Genomic DNA, 25501 nt, shown 5'->3' with positions numbered 1-25501 from the left:
TTGCAAAAGGTTCTCCCTGATTGTACTTTTTTCATTATTTTTGACTCCTCGAGGACACCGTAGTAATGTGATCGGAACTTCCATAGAAAAAACAAATTCGCTGTTTTGAAAAGGTAAGCTGTGGTTTGTGCTGCATTTTTTGTTGTTATTGTTGTTGTTTCCGATGCTTGTTAATGTGCTGGTGGTTCCCTCACTGTTTCACAAACGCTATTATGCAGATTCGAAAGCAGTATGATTTTAATTTATCTATCGTTATGATGCACGATAATATTATCGGAAGGTCTTTATAGTACCAAAAAGAGGAGGAATAAAAAACTGCTTAAAGAGTGAATTGGATCACATACGATTTGATGAGTTGCAGTGCATTTGTAAAGTTAGTGTTTAAGTTTAAGTTAGTGTTGTCAAAGTTCAAAGTGCGCTGCGTTACATAATCAGAGACGTTGCAAAACTACACCCAAGTGTGATGAAGTTTACTTGCTGATTCGTGCATGTATAGCAGATACTTATAAATATAACTATTGAAATATGCTGGTTGAGCCAATCATGCAATAGAATTTAATTGCATGGGAAATATCTGAAGTGCTTTGTGTGTGTGTGTGTGTGTGTGTGTGTGTGTGTGTGTGTGTGTGTGTGTGCGTGCGTGCGTGCGTGTGCACTCCAGTGCTGCCAGTATGGAGGGAGATCCTCTCTCAGCCCTGTGTACTCCTGCTTTTGTGGTGGACGTGGACAAAGCGAAGAGGAATGCCCAGAGGATGATCGAGCGCTGCCAGAAACTGGGAGTCCAGCTTCGTCCACACATGAAGACCCACAAAACCCTGTATGGATTCATACGCTCATGCATAGACACGCACACAGCACATGCTTACAGACTTGCTGCGTATACAGGATTCTGATGAGGTCTCTGTGTGTGTCTAGTGAGTGTGCTGACATTATGACGGGTGGATCACAGAGGTGCATAGTGGTTTCCACCCTGGCAGAGGCCTGTTTCTATGCTGACCATGGATATGATGACATCCTCTATGCCTACTCTATTCCCTTTGATAAGGTTCTCTCAGCTCACACTTTAAATGTGTCCTTGTTTTATATTCTGTGAAATCATAAAAGCTGTAAAACATTAGAAATGGAAAAAATAGATTATTAATAACTGAGCCTGCTGAAAATGTATGAATCATATTTAGTAATATTATCACTAGAAACAATACATATATGTAAATATATGATACATGTATATCGCCATAGCACTTGCATGTAAAATAGCTCCAGTTCTATGCCATTACTTTGACATAATTTCTCATCACTTTTATATTTGTTAGTTGTTAATGTCCCAGCTGTGCTCTCTGTGCCATTTTTAATGTATGTCTCTGTGTGTCTTTAGGTAGAGCGTTGTGCAGCCCTGTCAGAGAGACTGGATCTCTTCCAGATTTTATTGGACCATCCTGATGCTTTGGAGCAGCTCCGAAAAAGACCCCTGAAAGATGGCCGGCAGTGGCACGCCTGGCTCAAACTCGACTGTGGCAATGGGAGAGGTAAACGTGCAGGGAAACCACGATAGATTTAATCATAAGTGCCTGAGCTACACTTCACTTCTCTGTTAACACGAGGATTGATCATGTGTCGGCTCTTTGTCATAGCTGGCGTCCTGCACTCGGAGCCAGGAGCGCTCAAACTGGCTGAAGCCATCGCTAAGACGGAGGGTGTGGAACTTACAGGAGTGTACGCCCACTGTGGGAATACCTATTACTGCACAGGAGTTGAGCAAATACAGGCTGTTGCCCAGGAAACCACCAAACTGACTCTGCAGTTCATGGAAAAGTAAGCTGAAAGCTTAAAAAAATACACTGACTCATTAAAGCTGCTCTAATCAATAATTTTATCTCACTGGCTATTTAAGAACGCACACGACATAACAGCTGTTGCTCATACTCTTGAAAATTAGTTTTTATAAGCTGTTTTAACATCTTTGTTTTGGTTTCACAGCCCACAGGTTTCTTGTATTGAGTCATGCAGCTTTGTTTCCAGAAGCAACAAAAAAATCATACATCATATCTAAAAATGATGTATCCCATGTTTTGCACCAGACTGTAAACATGTTTCTGCTCTAAATTTGAGCATTTTCACATGGGTGTGATTGACTCTCTTTTGGAGCCATCTGGGAGAATAATTCTGCATTAACTTTCAACTGGTTTTTTGTTTGTGTGTTTTGGGATTTTTTTTGTGTCAGACTGAGGGCTGTTGGCATCACCTGTAAGTCCAGCATTGGCTCCACCCCTTCCTGTAGCCATCCAGTCAAAGACATGGCGCAGCTGAGCGAGGTCCACCCAGGAAACTACGTCTTCTATGGTGTGTACACATAGACCCACTGTTTCCTAGTTTAAAGGTGACGTGTAAAATCCACTTTTTCGTTATTTGTTGTGTATATTCAATATTCCCAGCGTGACTCAGTAAACATGACAAAGACCACGCCCTTTGACTTCACATCAGATGGGAAGCGTAGAATCAAAAGAGCCCTTTGCCCTATAAAAACAGTCCCCGACAGTACTGTCCTCTTAAGGTCATGACACATAGCTGCCTCGTAGTTTTGTCTACTTGCCCGACATGTTTCTAGTTGACTTCGGGACCCGACAATGTTTAAAGCTACAGGCGCTGAAACGGCCTGTTTGGAGCAGAGGTTTATTAAACAGTCTATAGGTATGGCAGGATAAATGACCTTATTGGTATTTTGAGCTGAGGAATAGTCGGGAGACATGTCACACTTAAAATATATTTTTCAAAAGGGCCTTTAAATTACAATTTCTTTTAAATGCATGTTTGTGGCATGCAGATGTGCAGCAGTCTATGATTGGCTCATGCTGTATGGAGGACGTGGCTGTGAGGGTTCTCACAAGAGTCATCGGTCACTGTCCACACAGGAACCAGCTCCTGATTGACTGTGGATGGGCTGGAATCAGGTGGGTTCAACTTCATTCAATGGGAGCTAATACCTATCCCCTAAGTTCTGTTTTTTGTTTTACTCATCCCTGCTATCATCAGTGTAAGCTCTGTTTTGGAACAACCATGTAACTTAACCTTTCACCTACTCTTGCTTGTCTCTCTCAGTTTGGACGGAGCTGGAAAACTTCCCACTGGATACGCTGTGATCGAGGGGCATCCAAACCTCAAGTAATGCTTTAAAAAAAAATCTCAGTCTATTTTAGTATCTTTTTTCTCTTTTACTCTCAGTACCAATGTTAAATGTGACTGCCGTGTCCCTCCAGGTTGTTGTCTATGACCCAGGAGCATGGACGAGTGGAGCCCATCTCAGGACAACTGGACTACAGCAAATACCCCCTGGGCTCTCTGCTCACACTGATTCCCTACCATGTTAGTACTGAATGATTTATAGTACATCTTATTGACACATCAGTTTTATTGTACATTTTCCTGTTGTCAGACAATGTCTTTTTTTCTGCAGTCATGTGCAACAGCAGTGATGCATCCTGTGTACCATGTACACTCCAAGGGTCGTCTGGTAGGGAAGTGGACGCCCACTCGCGGGTGGTGAAGAGCTGGACGATGTCTCCCCCTTCTTGTCTCTTTGGGACAGATGAGATATATAGAGACTCATTCCAAATAATTTACACATTAGAAACACATACAGCGATTCCTTCTTTGTTAGTGAGATGTGCCATCTTGATGGTAAAACATATAATTAATGAAAATATTCTCACTGTGGGCTTCAGAAGTTTCATACTGTAACAGAAACCATGTTGCACTAATGTTATGTCTTTAAAATTAATTTTTGTGTTCTGCACCTGTTTTTCACTGTCTGCAAGGAGACCTAGCTAGTGATGACTTAATAGAAAGTCATATCACTTGTGCTATCAGCTGTTAATACCAATGCTAATAAATGTTTATGAATGACCCTTTATATACAACTGCAAACTTTTGTGATTTATTTTTTCTATCAAAATAAAGATTTTCTTGGTCCCCTTTAATCTTCTATTTTTCTGTAATCTATGAATAAATAAGTGCCAGCGTTTGAACGGACACGCAAAAAATATCTTGGTGATAAATGTTATTTTTTTTAATATTACAGAAAATACATCATTCGCATTAATAGTAACCTACATTACTTATTGAAAATATAATAATTAATCAGTCGGTAAAAACCCTTCCCCTGTAGGGTTTTAGCCGCACAGACTGAGCTGATGTTCGAAGTGCATTTTGGGAAATGTGGTTTTAGCTGGAAGCAGCGTTCCAGTTGGCCACTGAATGACCTTTCACTTGTCACGTGGTTTAAAAACTTCAGCGGGATGGCGCGGAAACTTGTCCCAGCGGCACACTGCCTTGCTGTCACTGTGTGAAAGTTGTGTTTACATTTTCATGTGGCGGTACTGACGCTGTACAGTAAGTTGTGTCGCTTTAGACGCGTTTCTGTTTTTATTTCCCACTTTTATTTGGACTTTCGGCGTGTGGCCGCTGGTTGAAGCAGGGCTGCTTCTCGCTGTTTGAGAAGAATGGCCGCCCTTCACTGTTCGTGAATAGAAACGCACTGACTGAAAACCTGCGTTAGCATCTACACCTCTGAAAAGCAAGTTATATGTTGTAGTGTTACGAGCAACTAACTAAAGTCGTGCTGGTTGTCGTTGTTATCTTTAGTCATGAGTGTGCTGGAGGTGAAGTTCATCGGGGATGGCGATGTCCTGGAGCACATCGTGGACAAGCAGGAGGGTATAGATGCTCTGCTACTGTAGAAATGTTAGTTTACGAGCACTTCTGTGTCTCTCTGACTCTGCTTTCTGTACTGTGCGTACCTCCATAAGGTGCGCAGAGCATCGCCGGGTCCGTTCAGAAGATGGTAAAGTTTAAGAGCCCGGCTGGACGACGGGGATGCAGAGAGGATGCGGAACATGATGGAGATGAAAATGGAGTCCACGATGAGCAGGATTATGTCCAAGCTTTAGGAACAGATAACGCAGAAGGTGAGTGCTGAGCAGGGGTAATGACTTTCTTCACCGGGAGGTTTGTTTTCTTTGCAGACAGACCGTGATCAGCTGACGATGCTGCTGACTCAGCTCTTTACTGCTCTTTGTAGATTTACCCAAATACGTTTGGAAAAATGCAGACAGACGTTGGCTGATTTTCAGGCAAAGTACAAATGTGGAATTTAGCAAGTGCTGGTTCACCAGCTTAAATTCAACTTAGTGACAGAGACTGCATATAGTTAGCTCAAATCCCTACAAAAGCCTTGTAAAAAATATTCCTGTCACAGAGGTACTTATGATTATGACAGGAGACTTTCTGTACACCTCAGTTTCACTCCATTGCACACATTAAGTGTGTTTGTAAGATGGACTATATCGCTGATATTGACATATTATATGCTTATCAATACTGGCATATAGACATATAATTTTTGGTGGGAAATTTGAACATTCATAATACTGTGAAATTTTAGCTTCGTATAAATGCATGAAAAATATCTGAGGCTTTTTCTTTCTTTCTTTTTTAAATTCATTTTAAAATGACCAGTTTTCTCTTGGATTTACAGAAGATGAAGATGGCTTGTCAAGAGTGGCTGGATCCTCCATCTTTACCTTTCAGAAAGTCAAACGCAGCCACAGCATGGCCCAAACCGGTGAGAGCCTCCATTGTCTTCTCACATAGATCGGAAAACATTTGCATATTATACATCTCCTTCCAGTTCTTTCTTTAGACATCGTATATGCTCATTTTGTGTTGCACATTTTTCATAAACAGCAAGTGAGCTGGCTCGGACTCCTGGAAAAAGCGTGAGCTTCAGCGCGACCCCAAACTTTGAACCCTCAACCCCCAGTCGAACGGGGCGGAGTGAGTACAATAAACGTTCATCATCTTTTCCGTATACTCATCTTTTTGCTCATTTTCTCACAGTTAAGTATTTTCTTTTCTTCTATTTCAGACCTTAGAGGTGAAAGCAGAACACCACAGAAGGTGAGACCATAGAAACCTTTAAACTTCTTAAAGTCCAAAGCCAGCAACCTCTGGTGCCAACTTAAGAATTTTATTTTATTTTTACTTAACGGCAGAGCAAAAAGGTCCAGTTTGTCTCTACAACACCACACAGGCTCAGGAAGAGAATAGCAAGTGAGTCTGACTGGGAATAATTCAATTCATTCTAAGTGAAATTTCACCTTTCCTCTAATCTAAATGTTTTGTTTTGTTTGTTTGTTTTTTAGCTCCAAGCTTGCGGTCAGACAGCGACAGCGAGCTTTCACCCTCTGACTCGGGTGAGGAGGAGGATGAAGATGGGCTGGAGGAAGAGCAGAAAGGAAAGAAAGAGGATAAAGAGAACGTGACCACCCCGAGAACACCCAGTAAAGGTTTATCAGCAGCTCTCTACAAGACTCCTGCCAAGAAGAGCAAGAGCACGCCTGAACCTCAGAACCAGCCCAGTATGGTTGAGGAGTACTTCGAAGCTCACGGCAGCTCGAAAGTGTTGACGTCAGACCGAACTCTGGAGCGTTTGAACACCCCTAAACTTGACAGGGTTTGTTTTTAACTGCATTTTGAAACATTGTAAATGAGCTGCTTTCCTAATAGATTTAGTGTGAATTTATCTTTATTTTTGTTTTTGTAGGAAACGTTGGTCCGACTTCTGGAGGGAAAACAATCCTGCTACTCAAAAGAGATCCAGCAGCTGCACGACAAACACAGAATCCACTTTAGCAAATGGATGTTACAGTTACAGTAAGTGAGGTTGCAACGTAGTTGTGTGCATTCTCTGGTGTTTTAAGAGCAGTACAAAGTGTCTGTGCCGGTCTGTGTGTAGGCTGGGATTCAGCGTGCTGGTCTATGGTCTGGGAAGCAAAAAAGCTCTGCTGGAAGACTTCAGGGAGTCTCATCTGTCGCAAGAAATTCACCTTGTGGTTAATGGATTTTTCCCTTCCATTACTCTTAAATCAGTCAGTATACACACACACGAAAATATTTTGCATAAATTGCATAATAAAATAAATATCCCTGATCATGAAAATTAAATTCTCACAGATATTAAACGCGCTGACGTGTGAGGTTCTGGATCACCAGGGAACTTTCCGAACCCCCTCGGACCAGATCCAGTTTATCTCCCAGACCTTAAAAGACAGTAAGCCCATCAAGCTCCTGTGCATCCCAAGCATGTGTGGTTGTACCGCATGTTTTACACCGATGTCCTCACAGGCCCAGATCTGCACGTGTACCTGCTCATCCATAATATAGACGGACCCACGCTGCGAGGAGAGAAGACCCAGAGTGCACTGGGGCAGCTGGCATCCCTGCCAAACTTGCACATGGTGGCTTCTTTAGACCACATCAATGCTCCACTGGGTGGGTGTTCATAATAGTCTGCACCGAGGTGGTAATTCTGTTGAAATCTATCCTGAATACATCCTGCTTGTTTTCAGTGTGGGACCAGTTGAAGCAGAGCCAGTTTAACTGGCTGTGGTGGGAATGTGTGACGTTCCAGCAGTACTCGGAGGAGACATCTTATGAAAACTCCCTCCTGGTGCAGCAGACTGGCGCTCTGGCTCTGTCCTCCCTCACACATGTGCTTCGCAGCTTAACGCCCAATGCAAGGTAACTCCAAAGACCTACTGGGTAGTTGTTTTTAATCTTCTGTCTAAATGAACAAGGAGAGAGCCATGGGAGGATCTTAATGAGGTGCTAATGAGTTATTGAAATACTAGGATCTAAATATGACATCAGATGAGAAATGTTAGCTCGCATATTAGCTTCCTTGTGATTCCTCCCAGTCCACTCCACAAAGTCATCCAATAGTGTTTTGCACTCCTGCCCATCACTAATACAGTGGTGTAAAAAGTGTTTGCCCTCTTCCTAATTTCCTATTTATATGTTTGTCCCACTTAGTTTTCAGATCATAAAACAAATTTAAATATTAGACAAAGATAAAACGGGTAAATACAAAATGCACTTTAAAAATCAAGGTTTTCTTTATTAAGGGGAAAAATCCAAACCCACTTAAATAGGACCTTCCTGACAATGTGGAGCAGACTAGAAGATCCTCAAAAGCCAGTCATCACGCCACAATCCAAGGAAATTCAGGAACAAATGAGAAATGAAATAATTCAGATCTCTCAGTCTGGAAGAGGTGGGACCTGTGGGACTCCAGCGAACCACAGTGAGAGCTGTTATCCACAAATGGCAAAAAAACATGGAACAGTGGTGAACCCTCCGAGGAGTGGCCGGCCTACCAAAATTACCCCAAGAGCACCGCATCCAAGAGGTCACAAAAGATCCCAGAACAACATCCAAAGAACTGCAGGCCTCACTTGCCTCAGTTCAGGTCAGTGTTCATGACTCCACCATAAGGAAGAGACTGGGCAAAAATGGGCTGCATGGCAGAGCTCCAAGATGAAAACCTCTGCTGAATAAAAGGAACGTAAAGGCTTGTTTCAGTTTTCCCAGATGATCCCCAAGACTTTTGGAAAAATACTCTGTGGACTGAAAAGACAAAAGTTTAACTTTTTTGGAAGGTGTGTGTTCCATTACATCTGGTGTAAAAGTAACACAACATATCAGAAAAGGAAAATCATAGCAACAGTAAAATATGCATGTGGAAGTGTGATCCTCTGGGGCTGTTTTGCTGCCTCGGGACCTGAAAGACTTGCTGTGGTAAATGGAACCATAAATCCTGCTGTGTACCAAAACATACTGAAGGAGAATGTCCGGCCATCTTTTCATGACCTCAAGCTGAAGAGCACTTGGGATCTGCAGCAGGATAATGATCCAAAACACACTAGCAAGTCCACATCTGAATGGCTTCAGAAAAACAAAATGAAGACTGACCTGAATCCGATACAGATGCTGTGAAATTACCTGGCTGAATTACAACAATTCTGCAAAGATAATTGAACCAAAGCCTCACAGGCTGGGATGAGATGAAGGTGTTTCCTGACATTTCCTGTAGCTTGTCTCTGAGTAGCAGTGGCTGAAACATATTAAAGGCACTTGAGAAATCAAAGAAAGGTTATCTTCACCACGCAGCTGTTATTATCTAGTTGGGAGTAAATATAGATGATTGCAATTATTCATCCACTCCCAGATTTGGTCTGTGTGCAAACTGCAGAAGGTCAACAGGTGTTTTCACCTGTGGTCTTAGATGGGCCCAGACCAGTTTCAAAAAACTGCATGTACAGACTCGACAGTCAAATCTTATTGTGAGAAGTGCTTCAAGACTTGTAGCTTTTCAAAGAGTTTATGAAGCTTTTATTTCAAGAGTGACAACACAGCAAGTGTTTTTCTACCAGGACACTGAAGCCAAGAAAAATAGTAAGTGTATATACTCATAGGGAATATGGTTGTTTGTTGTTGAGAATGATATTGTTTCTTTTGGACAACCATTGTCTTTGCTGTGACTTTATTCACTCATTTGTGATTTCTGTTCTAAATTCTGTTTGAGTCTGACCTCTCTCATTATGTACAGAGCTGTTGGGGGGGGAAAACTCAACTGCTTGTTTTTCTTTTTGCAGAGGAATCTTTAAACTGCTGGTCAAGTTCCAGCTGGAAAACAAAGATAATCCTTCATACGCAGGTGCGCATTCACATTCGGCTTTTATGTCCCCGTTTTCTAGCGCAGTTTGTAATCACAGTTTGTCCTCTGTGCAGGATTGTCATTCCAGGATTTCTACCAGCGATGTCGAGAGGCATTCTTGGTGAACTCTGACCTCACGCTGAGGACTCAGCTGACAGAGTTCAGAGACCACAAACTGATACGGACACGCAAGGTGGACTTCCACTTTACAATTCCCCAACTCTCATTCATTAAGTGTCTGCAGTACCTGGGGCTTATCACATTTATTTGCTTTGCTTCAGGGAGCAGATGGAGTAGAGTACCTGATTGTTGCTGTGGATGCAAGCACACTGATGGATTTCCTGGAGAACGAAGAGGGTGACTGAGTGGACGAGACTTCAGACTTATGAATCATCTCTTCCCGCAGATGTGCAGCAGCACAGTTACATTGGAATAAGATGTGAGCCCCAGGGTTCTGAACAGTTTAAATTATAGATTAAATGTATTTTTTGCACCTCTGACATTCACGTATACAGCCAACATCTATGTAAATAAAAACATTTAAAGTTAATGCATTGCTGTTTATTTTCTTTACAGAAATAGATTTACATTTAGCAAAACATACAATCTTTTGTTCTTACAAAGCAATAAGGCATGCAGCTATAAAAAGACAGCAGGGGAACTGATGAGTCCACATGTGAAAGCTGGAACTGAAGTAGTGTCATGCCATGCATATTGCAAGCAGATGTTAATGGGACAAAGTGGGCACCTTTTATGAACCTGAGCTTAGTGTTAAATGTGGAAGGATGGGGTTAGCCCTGAGCGCATGCTGTGAAACGTATCAATGTTGGATTTCAGCAGTTTTCTGTGTTTGCTGTGTCTTTGTAAGCCTTTCTGAGTCCAGTGTGTACATCTGAAGTCTGTTCTGTGTGGCGGTGTGTACAACATGAAGCTCCTCTTCATCCAAATCTTTCAGCAGCAGCAAAACGGCATCAAGAGCGTGCGACTGAAAACACAAGTTTTATTGTTAGCTGGCAGATTACAAACCAAACATTCCAGGTTTGAATGAATTTCACAATATAAATAGATCTATTGGCTCTATTATGCTTTTCCACATCATCTGTCCTATATACACACCTGCAGTGCTGGATGCTAATATTAGGCAAGGTCAGTTTCAAGTAATCATCTGCATAGGGCATGCAGTCCTATAACCTTAAAGCTCATCTTCATACTACTCTAAGTGATAGTATTCCACTAACAGGATGGAGTGCCAAGTTATCATCTAATGCTACCAAGCTTGGTTAGCAAACTGGATCCATAAACAGTATGAGTGCACCACAAAGAAACACATAACTGCTAATTAGTGCTATGCAACTATGCACCAGGTCATTATTTCTTAGATAATACCATTAACCTCCTCGGACCTGGCGTCACATTTTGGGTTATTTAGACCAAACTACTCAATTTTGCTCTACAAGGGCCTGATATCCACTTACGAGGACATTATACTGCTACTGTTCTATCAATTTTAAACGTATATTTTTAAATATCCTCATATGTGGCTCTCATTTCACTTAGAAACAAAAAATAAAAATCTGGTAATTTTTTGTTTTTATATTCATCGTGTCCCAATATGCCCAAATATCAAAGAGAAGTTAAAAATGCATGCCGTGGAAGAGTTCAGGTCTTAGGAGGGTAATATGCTCCAAAGGCCAAAAAAAAAAAAAGGCACAGTAGTACTGTTATGGCAGTATTGACTAATCTAGTACCCAACAGTAACTCACCCATTTGCATTTGGCCTTAAGTTAGTGGCGTGGACTCGGTTGGTTAGACTTCAACTTTGCTAGTTTGGGACACTAAACTGTACATTTCTATTGTATTGGTCAGTTGTTGCCATAATTGAATAAACTGTCTGAAAAAATGATATGGTCTGCTGTGAAGATATAGCTAGCACAGTAAATTGCACAGTTTCCTTAGTCTGTTACTGAATGCTCATTTTTTGTTATGTGTTTTTGTGAGATACACATGTACAGCTTATAAATGCTGCTGCTAGCATCAGCTGATAATGCCAACCAAATGGTGGAAAAGTCTAGATCGCCATAGAGCTAAAGTGGAGGCTCCAAAATACAGAGTCCCGAAAACAACTGAGGCGGTTACACACATCTTTTATATACTTTCTATGCTTGAACGTTTGATCATGAGGGGTGGCCAATCAAAAGAAAGCTGGCAAGGCAGCTCGTTTCAGACATTCTGTGAACTGAAAGGCGGCACCAAGCTACAGCCCAAGACAGAGGAGCGTTTGTTTGAACTGTGAGTCATACAAAGCTACTTTAGTAGAGTCCAGGCCCACAAAAATTTTAAGGGACACGGTGATGAGAGGAGCTACCTTTTTGATTGTTTTGCTTTCTCTGGTTGATGGAGAGGAAAGGGAAGAGAACTTGTCTCTGGAAAGTGGCTTCATTCCCAGCTCTTCTCTGATTTTGCTAGAAACAAAAGTTAACAGAAATATTTTCTTCTGTTAATTTTACTTCAGTTTTCGCATTTTCTGCAAACTATAAGTTGTTTCAGGCCACAAGACCTACTTTGTCTCCTCCATGTTGTAGTTTAGAGGGTCGTTCTCTGTCTCTGCATCCTGAAGTCCGTTGGTTGTATGCTGGTTCTGGATACTACCTGGGGGTGTTGTGACCTCTTCACCTTCCATGAGAGCCAGTGAAATTTCATCATCTGTCACTACTGTACACAGGAAACATTGAAGAATAGCTACAGTAAGAGTCAGACTTCAATTCAACTTCCTAGATCTGACACTGATTTTCAACCTCAACTTTTTCATGAGGAAGATGAGTGGCTGCTAATAAAGTGCTTAAACAGTCGAGGTAAGCAGACGGTAGTGTGGCCCCAAAACATCACACAGTCACCTTGGTTATCGAGTTTCTGGAGACGAGGGAGGCAGCGAAGCACTGTGAGGCGATACTGGGTGGCATCGGTTCCACAGCAGGGGTTCTCAGCTAGCCAGAGCACTCTGAGACGAGTTAACGGTCTCAGGTGAGAGAGCTCAGAGAGCGAGGGGATCATGTTCCTTCTCAGGTAGAGTTCACTCAGAGACAGACAGCCAGCCAGAGGAGAGAGAGACAAGATGCTGTTGACACTGCAGACAGATGAAAGAGAATCATAGCCTGGTGTTACTGGGTCGTCCCAAATGAGTCTGTGCATTTGTGACTGTGAAATGATTTTATGTGTGTGGCAAAGGGACCTACCTCAGTGTCAGCACTTCAATGTTTGGCATCTGAGCGAAGATAGAAATCTTAGAAGACACATGAATCCATGCAACTTTCATTAAGTATGAACACTAAATTAATTGTCAGAGTAAACATGACATCCAAGTTTGCTACTCACATCAGTCAAGTTGCATCCCCTGCAAAAATAAGATGTAACCTAACGTTACCACAGATAGGAGACACAACACAAATGGTACCTGTTCACGTCAATGATCACTAAAAGGGCAACAAAATTACTGGTATGCCAAAATGGATGCACTTACCAGCAGTTCAGTTTTTTCACGCTCTCCAAGTCGGAGGCCTTCGCCTTAGCAAGAACCAGTTTCCGTGTTAGCTTCATAGCAAAACATTTAACTTCCTTTTAAATTAATAATATTTTCAATGGGCTAAATATTCACAAACAACAAAAGCCACATCGTGACAAGCTAATTGACCAAAGACTTCAACTCGCAGCCGCAGGGATGTTGTCGTACGCCACATTAATACGCATGCGCATATCAGCTTAAGCGTCCATGGTAACGGGTTAATATCTTTTATTTATAGTTTTCCGTAGATTACGCTGTTTTATCAAAAATTCTAATTTAGCTATAATACCAGAGCTAAAAAATATATTTATATATATTATCGTAAGCGAACTTTTACGTTTTTGTACAATGTCTGCGTTTTACGAAAACTCAAAGTCCCAGAATGCAGCGTGAACGGACTGAGTAAATCGCGCCTGCGCGTTAAGCAATCCCTCTTTGGACCTACGTCTCCCACTGAAACGATGGTGAGCAGAGCTTGTTCCGACCCTAATCCTTGTCAATCTTACAGTTTCACTGCTATAAATGATATAATCGCTTATTAGGAGGTTTCGTGTTGACCTTTTTTGCCATACCTAGCCTTCATTTATGTCCGTTTTGGGATTGGATCAGCAGTAAAAACGATGTTTTCATTCTCCATTGAGACAGAAATGGCGGCCACCATTGCTAAACTGTGTGAGCTCCAAGTACCGGGCAGGCTAGTGACACTAGCTCCTTAAGTCCCGGTCTTTTGAGCGTCCACAATTAAATAAGTCCGAACTGAAATGTGTAATGCCCCACCAAAAAGTGGTCGTTTGATACAGTTAAACGAGAACTGCTCAGTTGACTTTAGTTAGCATTTTGGCTAACCTGCTGAAAGGAAGCTTATGTTGGCTGGCTAATGGTCACAGCAGCTTCTTCACCCTTGTTGCTCAGATTTTGCAGGATTATAGTCAGAAGTAGTTTTTTTTTTTTCGCTTTCTGGGGCCACCCTGGGCGCTTCTCCCGACACTTCTTCCTGTAGTAGTAACGGCAGAATGCTGAAGCCATTTGCTTGTAGTTTTAAACCACAAAATCCCATGGTTACTGTATTTTCTCACTGTGTGTTCATGTTATCCACAGGCCAAGCGCACCAAGAAGGTGGGGATCGTTGGTAAATATGGCACGCGTTATGGCGCGTCGCTGAGGAAGATGGTGAAGAAAATTGAAATCTCCCAGCATGCTAAGTACACCTGCTCTTTCTGCGGAAAGGTAAGGACAACAGTGGAGACCACCCACATAATGTACAGTAGCAAAGACCTGGTCAGTGTTAGAAATGCTTTCTGCAGACTACGCTGCTTACATTACATAATTGTAGTGCTCAAGGATGTGTCCAGATAAGTTGAGTTTCCACTTTTGTGTTCTCACTATGCAAATTTGTATTTACAGACCAAGATGAAGAGGAGGGCTGTTGGAATCTGGCACTGTGGGTCCTGTAGAAAGACAGTGGCTGGAGGTGCCTGGACTTACAAGTAGGTTACTTTCCCTCTTTGGTCTAATTCTGTCATTCGACTGCTGCAGACGCTGAAGTTATGATTAGAAAAGGGGTTCAAAAATTCCCTCAGCTGTTTGTCTTTTTTTTTTTTTTCTTCTCATCATTAAGTTTTTCTAACTTGGGTGACAGTGTGCCCACGGCGAAAGCAGGATTCTTTGTTTGTTTTCTGCTCACCCTCCACCTGCATTGATTGTGCCCCTCCACACTCAGAACACCTGTGTGATGTGTTAAAGCCTTTAATGGTCATCAGGTGTAAATAATTGTGTCCATCTAAAATAAATAAGCCAGAGTTGACTCAGTGAACATTCATATCACTCACTACATTACTTTGAAAAAAGTATCCAGTCATCTTAGAGACCTAATTAAACTTTGAAATTCAATCTACTCAGCCTGAGTGATCATTTAAAGGGTATGTGTCCAGCTTTGTGCTGTGCACACACTTTTTTACATGCAGTTTGCATTTATATGGTGCATGACAAATGTGATGTAGCTATATAACCAGCTCCCTCTCCGGTGAGCTTCTGATACTCCAGCTCTACGTATCTTGGCCTGCTGCTGGTGATGGTAGGTGTTTTGCTCGACTGTGGCACATGAACCAGTTCTCCACATGGTTTCCTTAGATTCCAGATAGCAGGAGGAAGACTTGTTAACAACTTGAGTCCAAGAATTTTGTGCTTGAGTGCATCAGGCTGTTGGCCAAGGTTTTCTCTAGAGAAGGAGCTTACTAATATCAAGAACTGGCACAGTAGTAACCTGGAGAGAAACCAGCAGGTAGGAAAGGCAGAGGCTGGATAGATAGCAGCAAGTTTAAAAAATAAAAATGAATTACAGCAACACTGCATTCAGTCTAATAAGTAACAAACCAATAACTTAAGTGGAAATGCTTGTTTCTCCGTTGATGCTAAAAGGCTTCAAAGAAAAGTGAATGTTCTTGGTCTTGGCGAGTTCACAAAAACCAAAGTGGTTCTCACTACAGAGCAACGTGTCCGTCCTTCAAAAACATTGAGAATGTTGTGTTTGTAGAAGCTAATAATTGTCTTTGCACCCCCCCAACTTCTCTTGCAGCACAACATCTGCTGTCACAGTCAAGTCCGCTATCAGGAGGCTGAAGGAGTTGAAGGACCAGTAAACCAGCGACCATGATAGCTGGTGGATTTGGGACTTTGTTTTCTATCATTTAACCGAGCTGGACATGTCCTCAACATCCAAAAATAAAACAGTCTGGAGCGGAGTTTGTGTCTTTGTACGTTTGTTTACTGTGCAGCTGTAAAATAGAAAGTGCGAGGGTTGTAACCTGCAAGAAGACTCTTCAGTAGCCCTTCATTGAGGATACTTCGGTGGAGTTCAGGTTATCTCTAAACCCTCTGAAACAGCAGGTCTTTTTGGGTGGGGGGTAAAATGAGAAACCACAGGGGGTCTTTGAGATCTATGGGTAACATTTTGGTTTCAGTGAAGCATCACGTGGGAATATCTCTGCAAAGTTAAAGGAAACATTGATGTGAAATTATAACTAATCTATCTGTAACAGCTGCAAATACATGTGTTACACCCGTACACCTTTGATTACTAGGCAGGATGTCAATTTATCCATCCTTGTACAATTGCTTTAGAATGATATCAGTTAACCTTGTATGTCTTGGTGCTGTGAGAGAAAACATGCAACCTGTGAACTCCACGCAGAAAGAGCCCAGCCAAACTGGTTTAAGCTTTATTGCAACAAGTCAACATTGCTGACTGCTCCATCGCTGTGGGACATGCATTAGGACCATTTTGGTGAGAAAAATGGAAAAAATAGTTTTAATGAATCAAATGGTTAGGTTGAAAAGATACACAAATTTGTTGATAAGATGATGAACAGTAAATATAAACCAAAATAATCTAACCTTTTTGGGCTGGAAGGGGAAAAAACTAAAATCTAACACTGATCCAACCTGTTCCATGGAGCTCAGAAACATTTATTTAAATGAATTAAATAGCATTTACACTCACACGAAAACATTTGGTAACCCCTCTCAGCATCATAATAATTCACTCTGTTTTCACCAAAAAAGATGACAGTGGTATGTCTTTTATTTTCTAGGAATATCTGAGTACTGCTGTGTTTTCCAGAAAAAGATTTTTAGTGAAGCAGTATTTACTTGTATGAAATTTAATGTAAAAACCTGCTGTGCAAAGAATTGGGTACACAACAAAATTAGCTTGTTAAGTCTTGAACTTTAAATACAGATGTGTCCAATCATAAGAAAAGGTATTTAACCTTTGGATGCACAACCTACCAATACCTACACTCTTCCACGAGTGGGGTCAAAAATGACCCCAAATAGAAACAATGCATTTTGCTATAAACTCGGTTGTTATTCTTCAAAATCTTTAAAACGAAGAGTTGTAATATTTTCATATTCCAGGTATTCCTCATAAAACATGTTTGTGACATTTTTATTTATTTTTTCATTAATTTTAAGAAATTGCAGTTTTTGTATCACTTTTGTATGCTTGCTCTGCATATACTGCAGAAGCTGGGTCTTCCCTCTGAAAGGCACAAGTTGTTCATCCACTGTAACACAATCACTGAGGATGAAATTCTGCCTGCAGTTAACCAGGAACACGCCCCATATGTAGCAGAAAGCTGCCATGTGGTTTGTTTTCAGTCGGTAGGCTCTGGTCCTCTTGTCATCAATGTGCAAGAGAGGGCAAATATCTTTAAATCTTTGAATTGACATAGTGGCCTTGTAAATGGGTTATGCAGAGGACTCCCAAAAAACACACCGACTGGTACATCCCAGTTCTTCTCACTTCCTGCAAGAATGGTCAATCAAATGAACGCCAGGATGTTTGATTACATCTTTCCACTCTTTTCCCCTGTCTGTGGCTACTCTTTGTGCCTCTATGTTTGTGCATGTCAGCACCTCTTCTATTAAATTATCAGACATGAACATCTTCCATGCATTTACTGGGGAGAAAGTACTAAACCCAGGTGCAAGCCCTGGCCGACTAATTCAGAATATTGTGGCTAGAGCAGTAAGAGGGGCTCATTCTGTTAGACTCAATATCCATTTCCTCCTCAGAAGACTCATCAGAGGACTCCTCTGTATCTGACTGGCCTTGTTCAGTGGGGGGGGGGGGGCAATAGTCTGGGTCCTCTATATCTTAGATGTCAGATTCTGAGTCAGTGCTGATGGGTAGTGATGGGCAGATGAAGCCCCATGAAGCACTGAAGCTTTTCATCCAATTGGTTCACCCCAACGCGAAGCTTCATGAAGCTTCATTTGCTCTAGCAGGACACCTACTGGACGTAAAAATAATAGCTGGCATGAATTTGAAGAGTGTGGCATTTTGCACACAGCCTGTAAATGTCAACAACAAAAGGAGTGTGTAAAACATGTATATTGTAGTGATGGCAGTATACTGTGTATATTTATAGTGGCAGTATGGGAAATGATTATTTGGAAATGCTTGAAATGGAAATGATCATTTACTGTGAGGTGAGGTGTGGTTGGGGTGTGGACAGTGGTTGTGCTTTTGTAACGTTGAGGTATGGACAGCTACACACTGAGGCTTTGAGCCTCAGTCCTGCCTGTTCACATTTTATTCTGTAAAAACTAAATTTTCACTGCTTTTATGACCTTTTTAGTGGGGAGAACATAGCTAGGATTTAATGATTTAACAAATCTTTTGAATCCTTTGTCCTCCACAATGCTAAATAGCTGGGAGTCCTCAATCACCATGCTAACCAGGTCTTCATCTATTTGAGATTGTTCTCCTGAGGAAAGACAATAAAGATAAAGCACAAATATAAATAGCACACACGTAACTTATAACAGTTGTATAATATTGTTATATCATTTAGTAACATTACTGCATCCTATATTATCATTGCATTTGATGGCTCACCTGGTCTTGCTCCACGATCGGTGTCCCCCTTATTCTCATGCAAAGCTCTGTAGTGCCTAAGCATGGATGTTGTTGTTATATCCCAGCTCCCTGGCACATAGCAAACACTTCACCTTGTACAAAAGTCAAGACAGCTCAACATAAATTGTATTGCACCATCAGTATCATGAAAATACATCTTCTGTAGAAATACCTTGTTGGGAGGAATAAGATCAAAATGTTCCCACACAGGGGAGGACATCCTCCTCTTCTTAGCTGGCTCCATTCTCTCCTGACTTTCTCTCCTCACTCTCATAAACCTCCAAACTGTCTCCAAACTCTCACTAACCGCAACTCTCCATCAAACACCCACATTTTTGAATGAAGTCTGAGGGGTTTATATCGCTGTCATATCTCGCGGCAAAGTTCGAACCACTTCATGAACCAGTCACGTGGTACAGCCGGGCAGCGAGGCTTCGGACGTCATCATTTTCAGCTCCTCCCATAAATGAAGCAAGCCTCGATACGCGCTTCGCGGAAACGCCCCCTCCATTACTCGACACACGCTCCGAAGCCTCGATACAGAACGTCCCATCACTACTGATGGGCTCTTCATCCCATCCGTCCTGGATCATTTGTAGGTCAAGGTCCACAGGGATCCTAGCTGGCCTCATAGCAGCCATGTTACTTTAAATATTTAAAAATAAATAAATCAGAAAGAACAAGGTTTGAAATGCACAGGAAATTATAACCAGGGCTGTACATAAATGGTCCTGAGGTGCGCATTTGCTGTCAAAATAAAAGATAGATTCATTTAGGAAGAAAGAGCTTTGGACTGATGAAATAATAGAGTGTTTTGGTCATAACAAAAAGCACTTTACATGGCAGAGGAAACGCCACATTCCAAGAAAAACACCTGCTACCCACTGTCAAATTTGGTGAAGACTTCAACATGTTGTGGGCTGTGGGGCTAGTTCATAGACTGGGGCCCTTGTTGAAGTCCAGGGTCGGATGAAGACCCTGGACTTCAGAGAGAATAACAGAGAAATCCTCAGCAATCCGATGACCCCCTCTGAGCAAGCATGTGACAACAGTGGGAAGGAAGAACTCCCTTTTAACAGGAAGCAACCTCTGGCAGAACCAGGCTCAGGGAGGCGCAGCCATCTGCTGAGACTGATTGTGGGGGTGAGGGGAGGGGGACAGAGACAAAATACACACTGTAGAAGAGAGCAAAAAAATAAAAAAAGGATAATAACAATGCACAGTAGTGAGGTGGGATGTGGATGGGGCAGCTTCCGCAATGGAAGTGAAGGAAAGTGGTATTTGGTCTGCAGTATTTTCAAAGGTTACAGAGATAAAGCAAAAAGCTACCGGAAGAGATCCAGAAGAGGGCGCTGTTGGTGCTACGCTCCCTCGGTTTTCCTCAGCGGGGCCCAGAAACAACACAGGCTTTGGTGTTTGTGGTTTGGTCTCTCAGCGTGACTGTCATTGTTCTCCCCTCCAGTCTACAAAGCATGGATGAAGGAGCACGGAGGCGCCATCGTCAGCATCATCGCCAACAGGTGGAACGGCTTCCCAGACGCGGCGTAAGAACAGTTTCCCTCATTATTCACACACAAATCTGCAAAGTCACACAGTTTAAAAAAAAATAAATTAATTTGCCTGCTGCATGGTGTGTCTCCTCCTCCCCGACAGCCACACAGGACCCCCTGATGATCCTCTAATCGCCTGAGCCAAGGTGGGAAACTGGGCGTGGGTCCCAATCAGCCAGAGTTTCGGGTGTGTTCATTGTGAAACCTGGCCCCACCTTATCATGCGAATTCCTGAGGTCAGATGGCCCAGGATGTGAGTGGGTGTTAAGGCGTCTGGGAAGGGATCTCAAAACTGGATTATAGATGGCAGAGAGTTGGTGTCGTAAACCCCCGCCTCTGTTCAAAGATGGTCGCTCACAGTGGACATAGATGGCTTCTTTCACTCCTCTTTCAAACCATCTGTCCTCTCTGTCCAAAATGTGAACATTGGCATCCTCGAAAGAGTGTCCTTTATCCTTAAGATGCAGATGGACTGCTGAGTCTTGTCCTGTGGAGGTGGCTCTTCTATGTTGTGCCATGCGCTTGTGAAGTGGCTGTTTGGTCTCTCCAATGTAGAGGTCTGGGCATTCCTCGCTGCACTGTACAGCATACACCACATTGTTAAGTTTGTGTTTTGGAGTTTTGTCTTTCGGGTGAACCAGTTTTTGTCTGAGCGTGTTGCTGGGTCTGAAATGCACTGGGATGTCATGCTTGGAGAAAACTCTCCTGAGTTTCTCTGATACACCGGCTACATAGGGGATGACAATGTTGACAATGAACACACCCGAAATTCTGGCTGATTGGGACCCACACCCATTTTCACACCTTGGCTCGGGCGATTAGAGGATCATCAGGGGGTCCTTTTGTCCCTCTGTGGGGGGTCACTCCCACTAGGTTTATATCTGGGACTCTCCACCATTTGACCTTAGAACTGAAGAAGCTTCTCGGATGAGAGGTGAAACGTCTTCAAGTAACTTAAAGAAGTCCAGACGCTTTTCTTTGCAAGCTCCTTTGACTACGATGACCTGGATGACTGAGAACCTTCACAGACATAGCTCTCTAACACAACTGCACTGTAGTCTTCACAGTAGATTTAGTACGAGGAGCTAAATTCTCGTGTTTGTCTCCAGACCACAGTGCATGGCCTGAAGCTCCAGAGGGGGAGAACCTGGATGCTCTGAATGAACTGGTCGACCCAAAAAGCAAACTCTGATTCACTCATGGGACGGGCGAGAGCACAAAATCCCCACGCCAAAAAGCATTGTGGACTCTGAGCCACAAACACTGTTAAGCACACCGTGCTGGCCTGGTTAGAAAGTCTGTATTTGTAGTGTGTGACTGATTATTGAGAATCTGCACATAATTGTATGTAATTAATAGCACTACAAGTGTCCAGAGGTAAAGATTTGTAACATTCCAGCTGCTGAAATGTACATATCGTTTTTCTTTCCAATGCTCTTGTCAGTAAGTCTTTGAACAAAATTTAATAAAACTGTAAAACAGAACAATATCACTTGTATTTTTTATTTGTTTTATTTAACCTCTTCGCGTCTGTTTTGAACTCATTATCTCATAAAAGAGTCTTTAAAAGATGTCTAATTATATATTAAACAGATGGGAAATACTTAATATCATATTTAGCACTTCTTTTGTTACAGCAGTTGACAGGAATATGAAATGACATTAGTACTAATAATGATAATATGTGGAAAGGGATTCTCTGCCTGGCAGATATGTTGTATTATAGAAGGTTACAGCATGTGGTATCAAAGGTTTCCTGCATCTGTTCTTGGTGAATTGTGTAAATTGCACGTGAGAAACCAAAGAATGTGATCCCCATTATTATAAATGGGAGTAAGCTCTCGACAGCATGTAGATGATTACAAACTGTTCTCGCAGTTTTGACCTGTGTGCGTTTTAGTTTCGCTCTTACAGCAGGCGACAGGGAAGGGGCGTTTGAAAATAAATGTTAGAGCAAATGCAAACAGAAAAACGCCTCTTGCTGACGTAATGTTTGCCTCCTTGTATGTGTGAAGTTGAGGTTTGATTGACATATTATCCACTAATTGGTCGGTGATTTTAACCAGGCAGGTAATGCAGTGATAATGTTAATTAACTATTTAAAGGTAGTTAATCGCTGTTAACTTTGTCCGAGGAAGTGAAAATCGTCAATGTCAGCATTTTTGTGTTTGTTACAATTACAACATCACAGTAATTCCAGTAAAAAAACTGTCCCTATTCACGCTTCCACTTTCGTCTCACTTTACGGAAGCACAGCTTCATACACTTTGCAGTCAGCATTACTAAAACATGGACCACAGTAGTCAACAGTGCTATTACATCCAGGCTGAAGTACTGGAACCAGTAGAGTTCACGGAGAGCCGATTTGAGTTGCTTTGCTCCTTTATGCCGCATCACAAATTCTGACTCCCTCGGCCTTCCTCAGCGGTACCACGCAACAAGGATGGGGGCTTCCAGTGTTTTCCGACCGGGCTTGTTCAACCATAAAGTTGCAATAGTGACGGGTGGAGGCACCGGGATCGGTAAAGCTATCTCTGCGGAGCTGCTGGAGCTGGGTGAGTGAGTTCTAATAGTTGTTGTAGCGCAAAGAGTCTGAAGTGAGGAGCAGCTGAGTGACAGCAAGTGAACTTCGACACAGATACAAACAAGTCTGTAAGAGTCGCACCAGTGACCGCGGTCAAGTGCGCGCAGGGACACTGTGAAAGTGTGGCTGTGAGTGTTCGCTAACAGCTGGAAACACCAAACATCTGGTGGCTTTCAGTGTTGTTTCACAGTAAATTGACTCGAAGCTTTATTTCGGAAAGTGCTGTAATTGTTTTTCGTGGCTCACTTGTTGGTCTTCAGGCTGCAGTGTGGTGATCTCCAGCAGAAAGGCAGACAGGCTGGAGGCAGCAGCTCGGGAGATGAGACAGAAAATCCCTCCCTCCAGTCCTGCAAGTGTCACTGCTGTGCCCTGTAACATCCGCAGCGAGGAGGAGGTGAGCAGCTCTGCATCTGCTGCTCGTTTCAGTGCGTAAGTGGCTGATTTTCTTTTTGTCTTTCTGTCATTTGAAGGTGAAGGCTCTTGTGTCATCAGTGCTGAAGCGATATGACCGTATAGACTTTCTGGTGAACAACGGAGGAGGTCAGTTCAGAAGCCCTGCAGAAGACATGTCCTCTAAGGGCTGGAAGGCTGTGGTAGACACCAACCTGACAGGAACCTTCCACTGCTGCAAGGAGGGTGAGCCGGGCACAGATAACACAGGCTTTGGTGTTTGTGGTTTGGTCTCTCAGCGTGACCGTTGTTGTTCTCCCCTCCAGTCTACACAGCATGGATGAAGGAGCACGGAGGCGCCATCGTCAGCATCATCGCCAACATGTGGAACGGCTTCCCAGACGCGGCGTAAGAACAGTTTCCCTCATTATTCACACACAAATCTGCAAAGTCACACAGTTTAAAAAAAAAAAAATTAATTTGCCTGCTGCGTGGTGTGTCTCCTCCTCCTCGACAGCCACACAGGAGCAGCGAGGGCAGCGGTGGATAACTTAACTAAGAGTCTCGCCATCGAGTGGGCAGCCTCGGGGGTCCGAATCAACGCTGTTGCACCTGTGCGTACAGCTCAGCACATAATCAGTTTTGTTTCAGTTTTTCAAGATGTGCATGATTTTCATCTCTCTGTTTGGCTGCAGGGTAAAATCTTTTCCAAAACAGCGATGGAGAACTATAAAGGTAATAGACCAGATCTTTTCAAGATGTCCGTTCCATTCACTCCTTCGAAGAGGCTGGGAGTGCCCGAAGAGGTTTGTTAGAGAAAAAAGTCTCCTTAAAATGTGTTACAGACAGAATGACTTTAACATATAAGTCGGAGTAATTCTAATTCTGAAAAACGAAAAAAGAACCCAGACCCCAAAGGTCTCACAGTGCTCCATAAACAGCATTAGGATATAAAGAAGTTGTGAAGCCATACAATAGAAGGAGAAAGGTTAAATCACAGCTGTAATCACCAATTTTTGAATTGCCGTCTTTGCCCAGGTCTCATCTGCAGTGTGTTTCCTGCTCTCTCCTGCTGCTTCCTACATTTCTGGAGCCACGTTGAAGGTCGATGCGGGACAAAGTTTGTATAAGTCCATGTGGGAGATACCGAGTACGTATAGCTCTCTAACACAACTGCACAGTAGTCTTCCCAGTATATATTAGATTTAGTATGAGGAGCTAAATTCTTGTGTTTGTCTCCAGACCACAGTGCATGGCCTGAAGCTCCAGAGGGGGAGAACCTGGATGCTCTGAATGAACTGGTCGACCCAAAAAGCAAACTCTGATTCACTCATGGGACGCGCGAGAGCACAAAATCCCCACACCAAAAGGCATCGTGGACTCTGAGCCACAAGCATTATCAAGCACTGTATTTGTAGTGTGTGACTGATTATTAAGAGTCTGCACATTACTTTATGTAATTAATAGCACTACAAGTGTCCAGAGGTAAAGATTTGTAACATTCCAGCTGCTGAAATGTACATATTGTTTTTCTTTCCAATGCTCTTGTCAGCAAGTCTATGAGCAAAATTTATTAAAACTGTAAAACAGAATAATATCATTTGTGGGTGTTTTTATTTATTTAACCTCTCCGTGTCTGTTTTGAACTCATTATCTCATAAAAGACTCTAAAAGATCCCTGATTACATTAAACAGATGGGAAATACTTTATATCATATTTAGCACTTCTTTTGTTACAGCAATTGACAGAAATATGAAATTACATTAGTACTAACCAGTGTTGGTAAAGTTACTTGAAAAAAGTAATCAGTAACTGTTTAGTTACTGATGTGATTCTTGGACTGGCAGATATTTTGTATCATAGAGGGTTACAGCATGTGGTATCAAAGGTTTCCTGCATCTGTTCTTGGGGAATTGTGTTAAATGTACTTGAGAAACCAAAGAATGTGATCACCACTATTATAAATGGGAGTAAGCTCTCGACAGCCTGTAGATGATTACAAACTGTTCTCGTAGTTTTGGCCTGTGTGCATTTTAGTTTCACTCTTACAGCAGGCGACAAAAAAGCAATATTTTCACCAGGGAAGGGGCGTTTGAAAATAACTTTTAGAACAAATGCAAACAGAAAAACGCCTCTTGCTAACGTATTGCTTGCCTCCTCATATGTGTGAAGTTGAGGTTTAATTTACATATTATCCACTAATTGGGGGATAATATGTGGTAATTATTTAAAGGTAGTTAATCGCTGTTAACTTTGTTCGAGGAAGTGAAAATAGCATTTTTGTGTTGTTTACAATTACAACATATATTACAGTAACCCCAGTAAAAAACACACACACACACACAAACTGTACTTATTCCTGCTTCCTCCTCCGTCTTAGTGATCCTTCCAGTTGTGTCCTTCATCTTCTCTATCCATTGACGAGTCTTGTGGTCCGTTTCCAAT

General features: G+C 42.3%; 5 protein-coding genes across 8 annotated transcripts; 4 read left to right on the top strand and 1 right to left on the bottom strand.

Annotated features, from left to right (window-relative positions):
- On the top strand, window positions 1-3974 carry LOC146648608 (D-serine dehydratase). 2 transcript variants are annotated; one of them, XM_085390026.1, is made up of 10 exons: window positions 1-113; window positions 662-817; window positions 916-1045; window positions 1376-1526; window positions 1632-1812; window positions 2222-2340; window positions 2822-2948; window positions 3097-3159; window positions 3255-3360; window positions 3452-3974. In XM_085390026.1, the coding sequence occupies exons 2-10, from the start codon at window positions 672-674 to the stop codon at window positions 3539-3541; spliced, it is 1113 nt and encodes a 370-aa protein (XP_085246152.1). In that variant the 5' UTR covers window positions 1-113; window positions 662-671; the 3' UTR covers window positions 3542-3974. The 2 variants fall into 2 exon arrangements, with proteins under 2 accessions (XP_085246152.1, XP_085246151.1); XM_085390025.1 differs by lacking the exon at window positions 1-113 and having other exon boundaries at window positions 132-817.
- Window positions 3975-4238: 264 nt separating this feature from the next.
- orc2 (origin recognition complex, subunit 2) lies at window positions 4239-10100 on the top strand. The gene is made up of 16 exons (XM_085390023.1): window positions 4239-4386; window positions 4639-4710; window positions 4803-4961; window positions 5531-5617; window positions 5740-5829; window positions 5921-5952; window positions 6048-6105; window positions 6198-6508; window positions 6599-6708; window positions 6791-6923; window positions 7009-7105; window positions 7180-7326; window positions 7404-7575; window positions 9489-9550; window positions 9625-9743; window positions 9832-10100. The coding sequence occupies exons 2-16, from the start codon at window positions 4641-4643 to the stop codon at window positions 9913-9915; spliced, it is 1731 nt and encodes a 576-aa protein (XP_085246149.1). The 5' UTR covers window positions 4239-4386; window positions 4639-4640; the 3' UTR covers window positions 9916-10100.
- cfap410 (cilia and flagella associated protein 410) lies at window positions 10097-13303 on the bottom strand. Of its 2 annotated transcripts, none has more exons than XM_085390028.1 (7): window positions 13068-13303; window positions 12923-12941; window positions 12784-12812; window positions 12445-12674; window positions 12112-12262; window positions 11916-12012; window positions 10097-10535 (listed from the first exon to the last, which is right to left on the bottom strand). In XM_085390028.1, exons 1-7 carry the CDS (start codon window positions 13142-13144, stop codon window positions 10371-10373), a joined length of 768 nt encoding a protein of 255 aa, XP_085246154.1. In that variant the 5' UTR covers window positions 13145-13303; the 3' UTR covers window positions 10097-10370. The 2 variants fall into 2 exon arrangements, with proteins under 2 accessions (XP_085246154.1, XP_085246153.1); XM_085390027.1 differs by having other exon boundaries at window positions 12784-12830; window positions 13068-13302.
- A 113-nt stretch (window positions 13304-13416) lies between these two features.
- On the top strand, window positions 13417-15850 carry rpl37a (ribosomal protein L37a). The gene is made up of 4 exons (XM_085390030.1): window positions 13417-13573; window positions 14208-14336; window positions 14514-14596; window positions 15685-15850. The coding sequence occupies exons 1-4, from the start codon at window positions 13571-13573 to the stop codon at window positions 15746-15748; spliced, it is 279 nt and encodes a 92-aa protein (XP_085246156.1). The 5' UTR covers window positions 13417-13570; the 3' UTR covers window positions 15749-15850.
- A 6510-nt stretch (window positions 15851-22360) lies between these two features.
- Window positions 22361-24636, top strand: LOC146648604 (peroxisomal trans-2-enoyl-CoA reductase-like). 2 transcript variants are annotated; one of them, XM_085389124.1, is made up of 8 exons: window positions 22361-22793; window positions 22926-23059; window positions 23136-23301; window positions 23382-23463; window positions 23573-23669; window positions 23751-23861; window positions 24094-24205; window positions 24298-24636. In XM_085389124.1, exons 2-8 carry the CDS (start codon window positions 22985-22987, stop codon window positions 24378-24380), a joined length of 726 nt encoding a protein of 241 aa, XP_085245250.1. In that variant the 5' UTR covers window positions 22361-22793; window positions 22926-22984; the 3' UTR covers window positions 24381-24636. The 2 variants fall into 2 exon arrangements, with proteins under 2 accessions (XP_085245250.1, XP_085245249.1); XM_085389123.1 differs by having other exon boundaries at window positions 22362-22636.
- Window positions 24637-25501: the final 865 nt, after the last annotated feature.

Source organism: Rhamphochromis longiceps, linkage group LG18 (assembly GCF_057381845.1).
Source record: "Rhamphochromis longiceps isolate RC_006_pf linkage group LG18, R_longiceps_female_GT1.1, whole genome shotgun sequence".
Taxonomy (NCBI): Eukaryota; Metazoa; Chordata; class Actinopteri; order Cichliformes; family Cichlidae; genus Rhamphochromis; species Rhamphochromis longiceps.
Note: the sequence above shows the minus strand (reverse complement) of the source record. Positions and strands in the feature narration are given on the sequence as shown.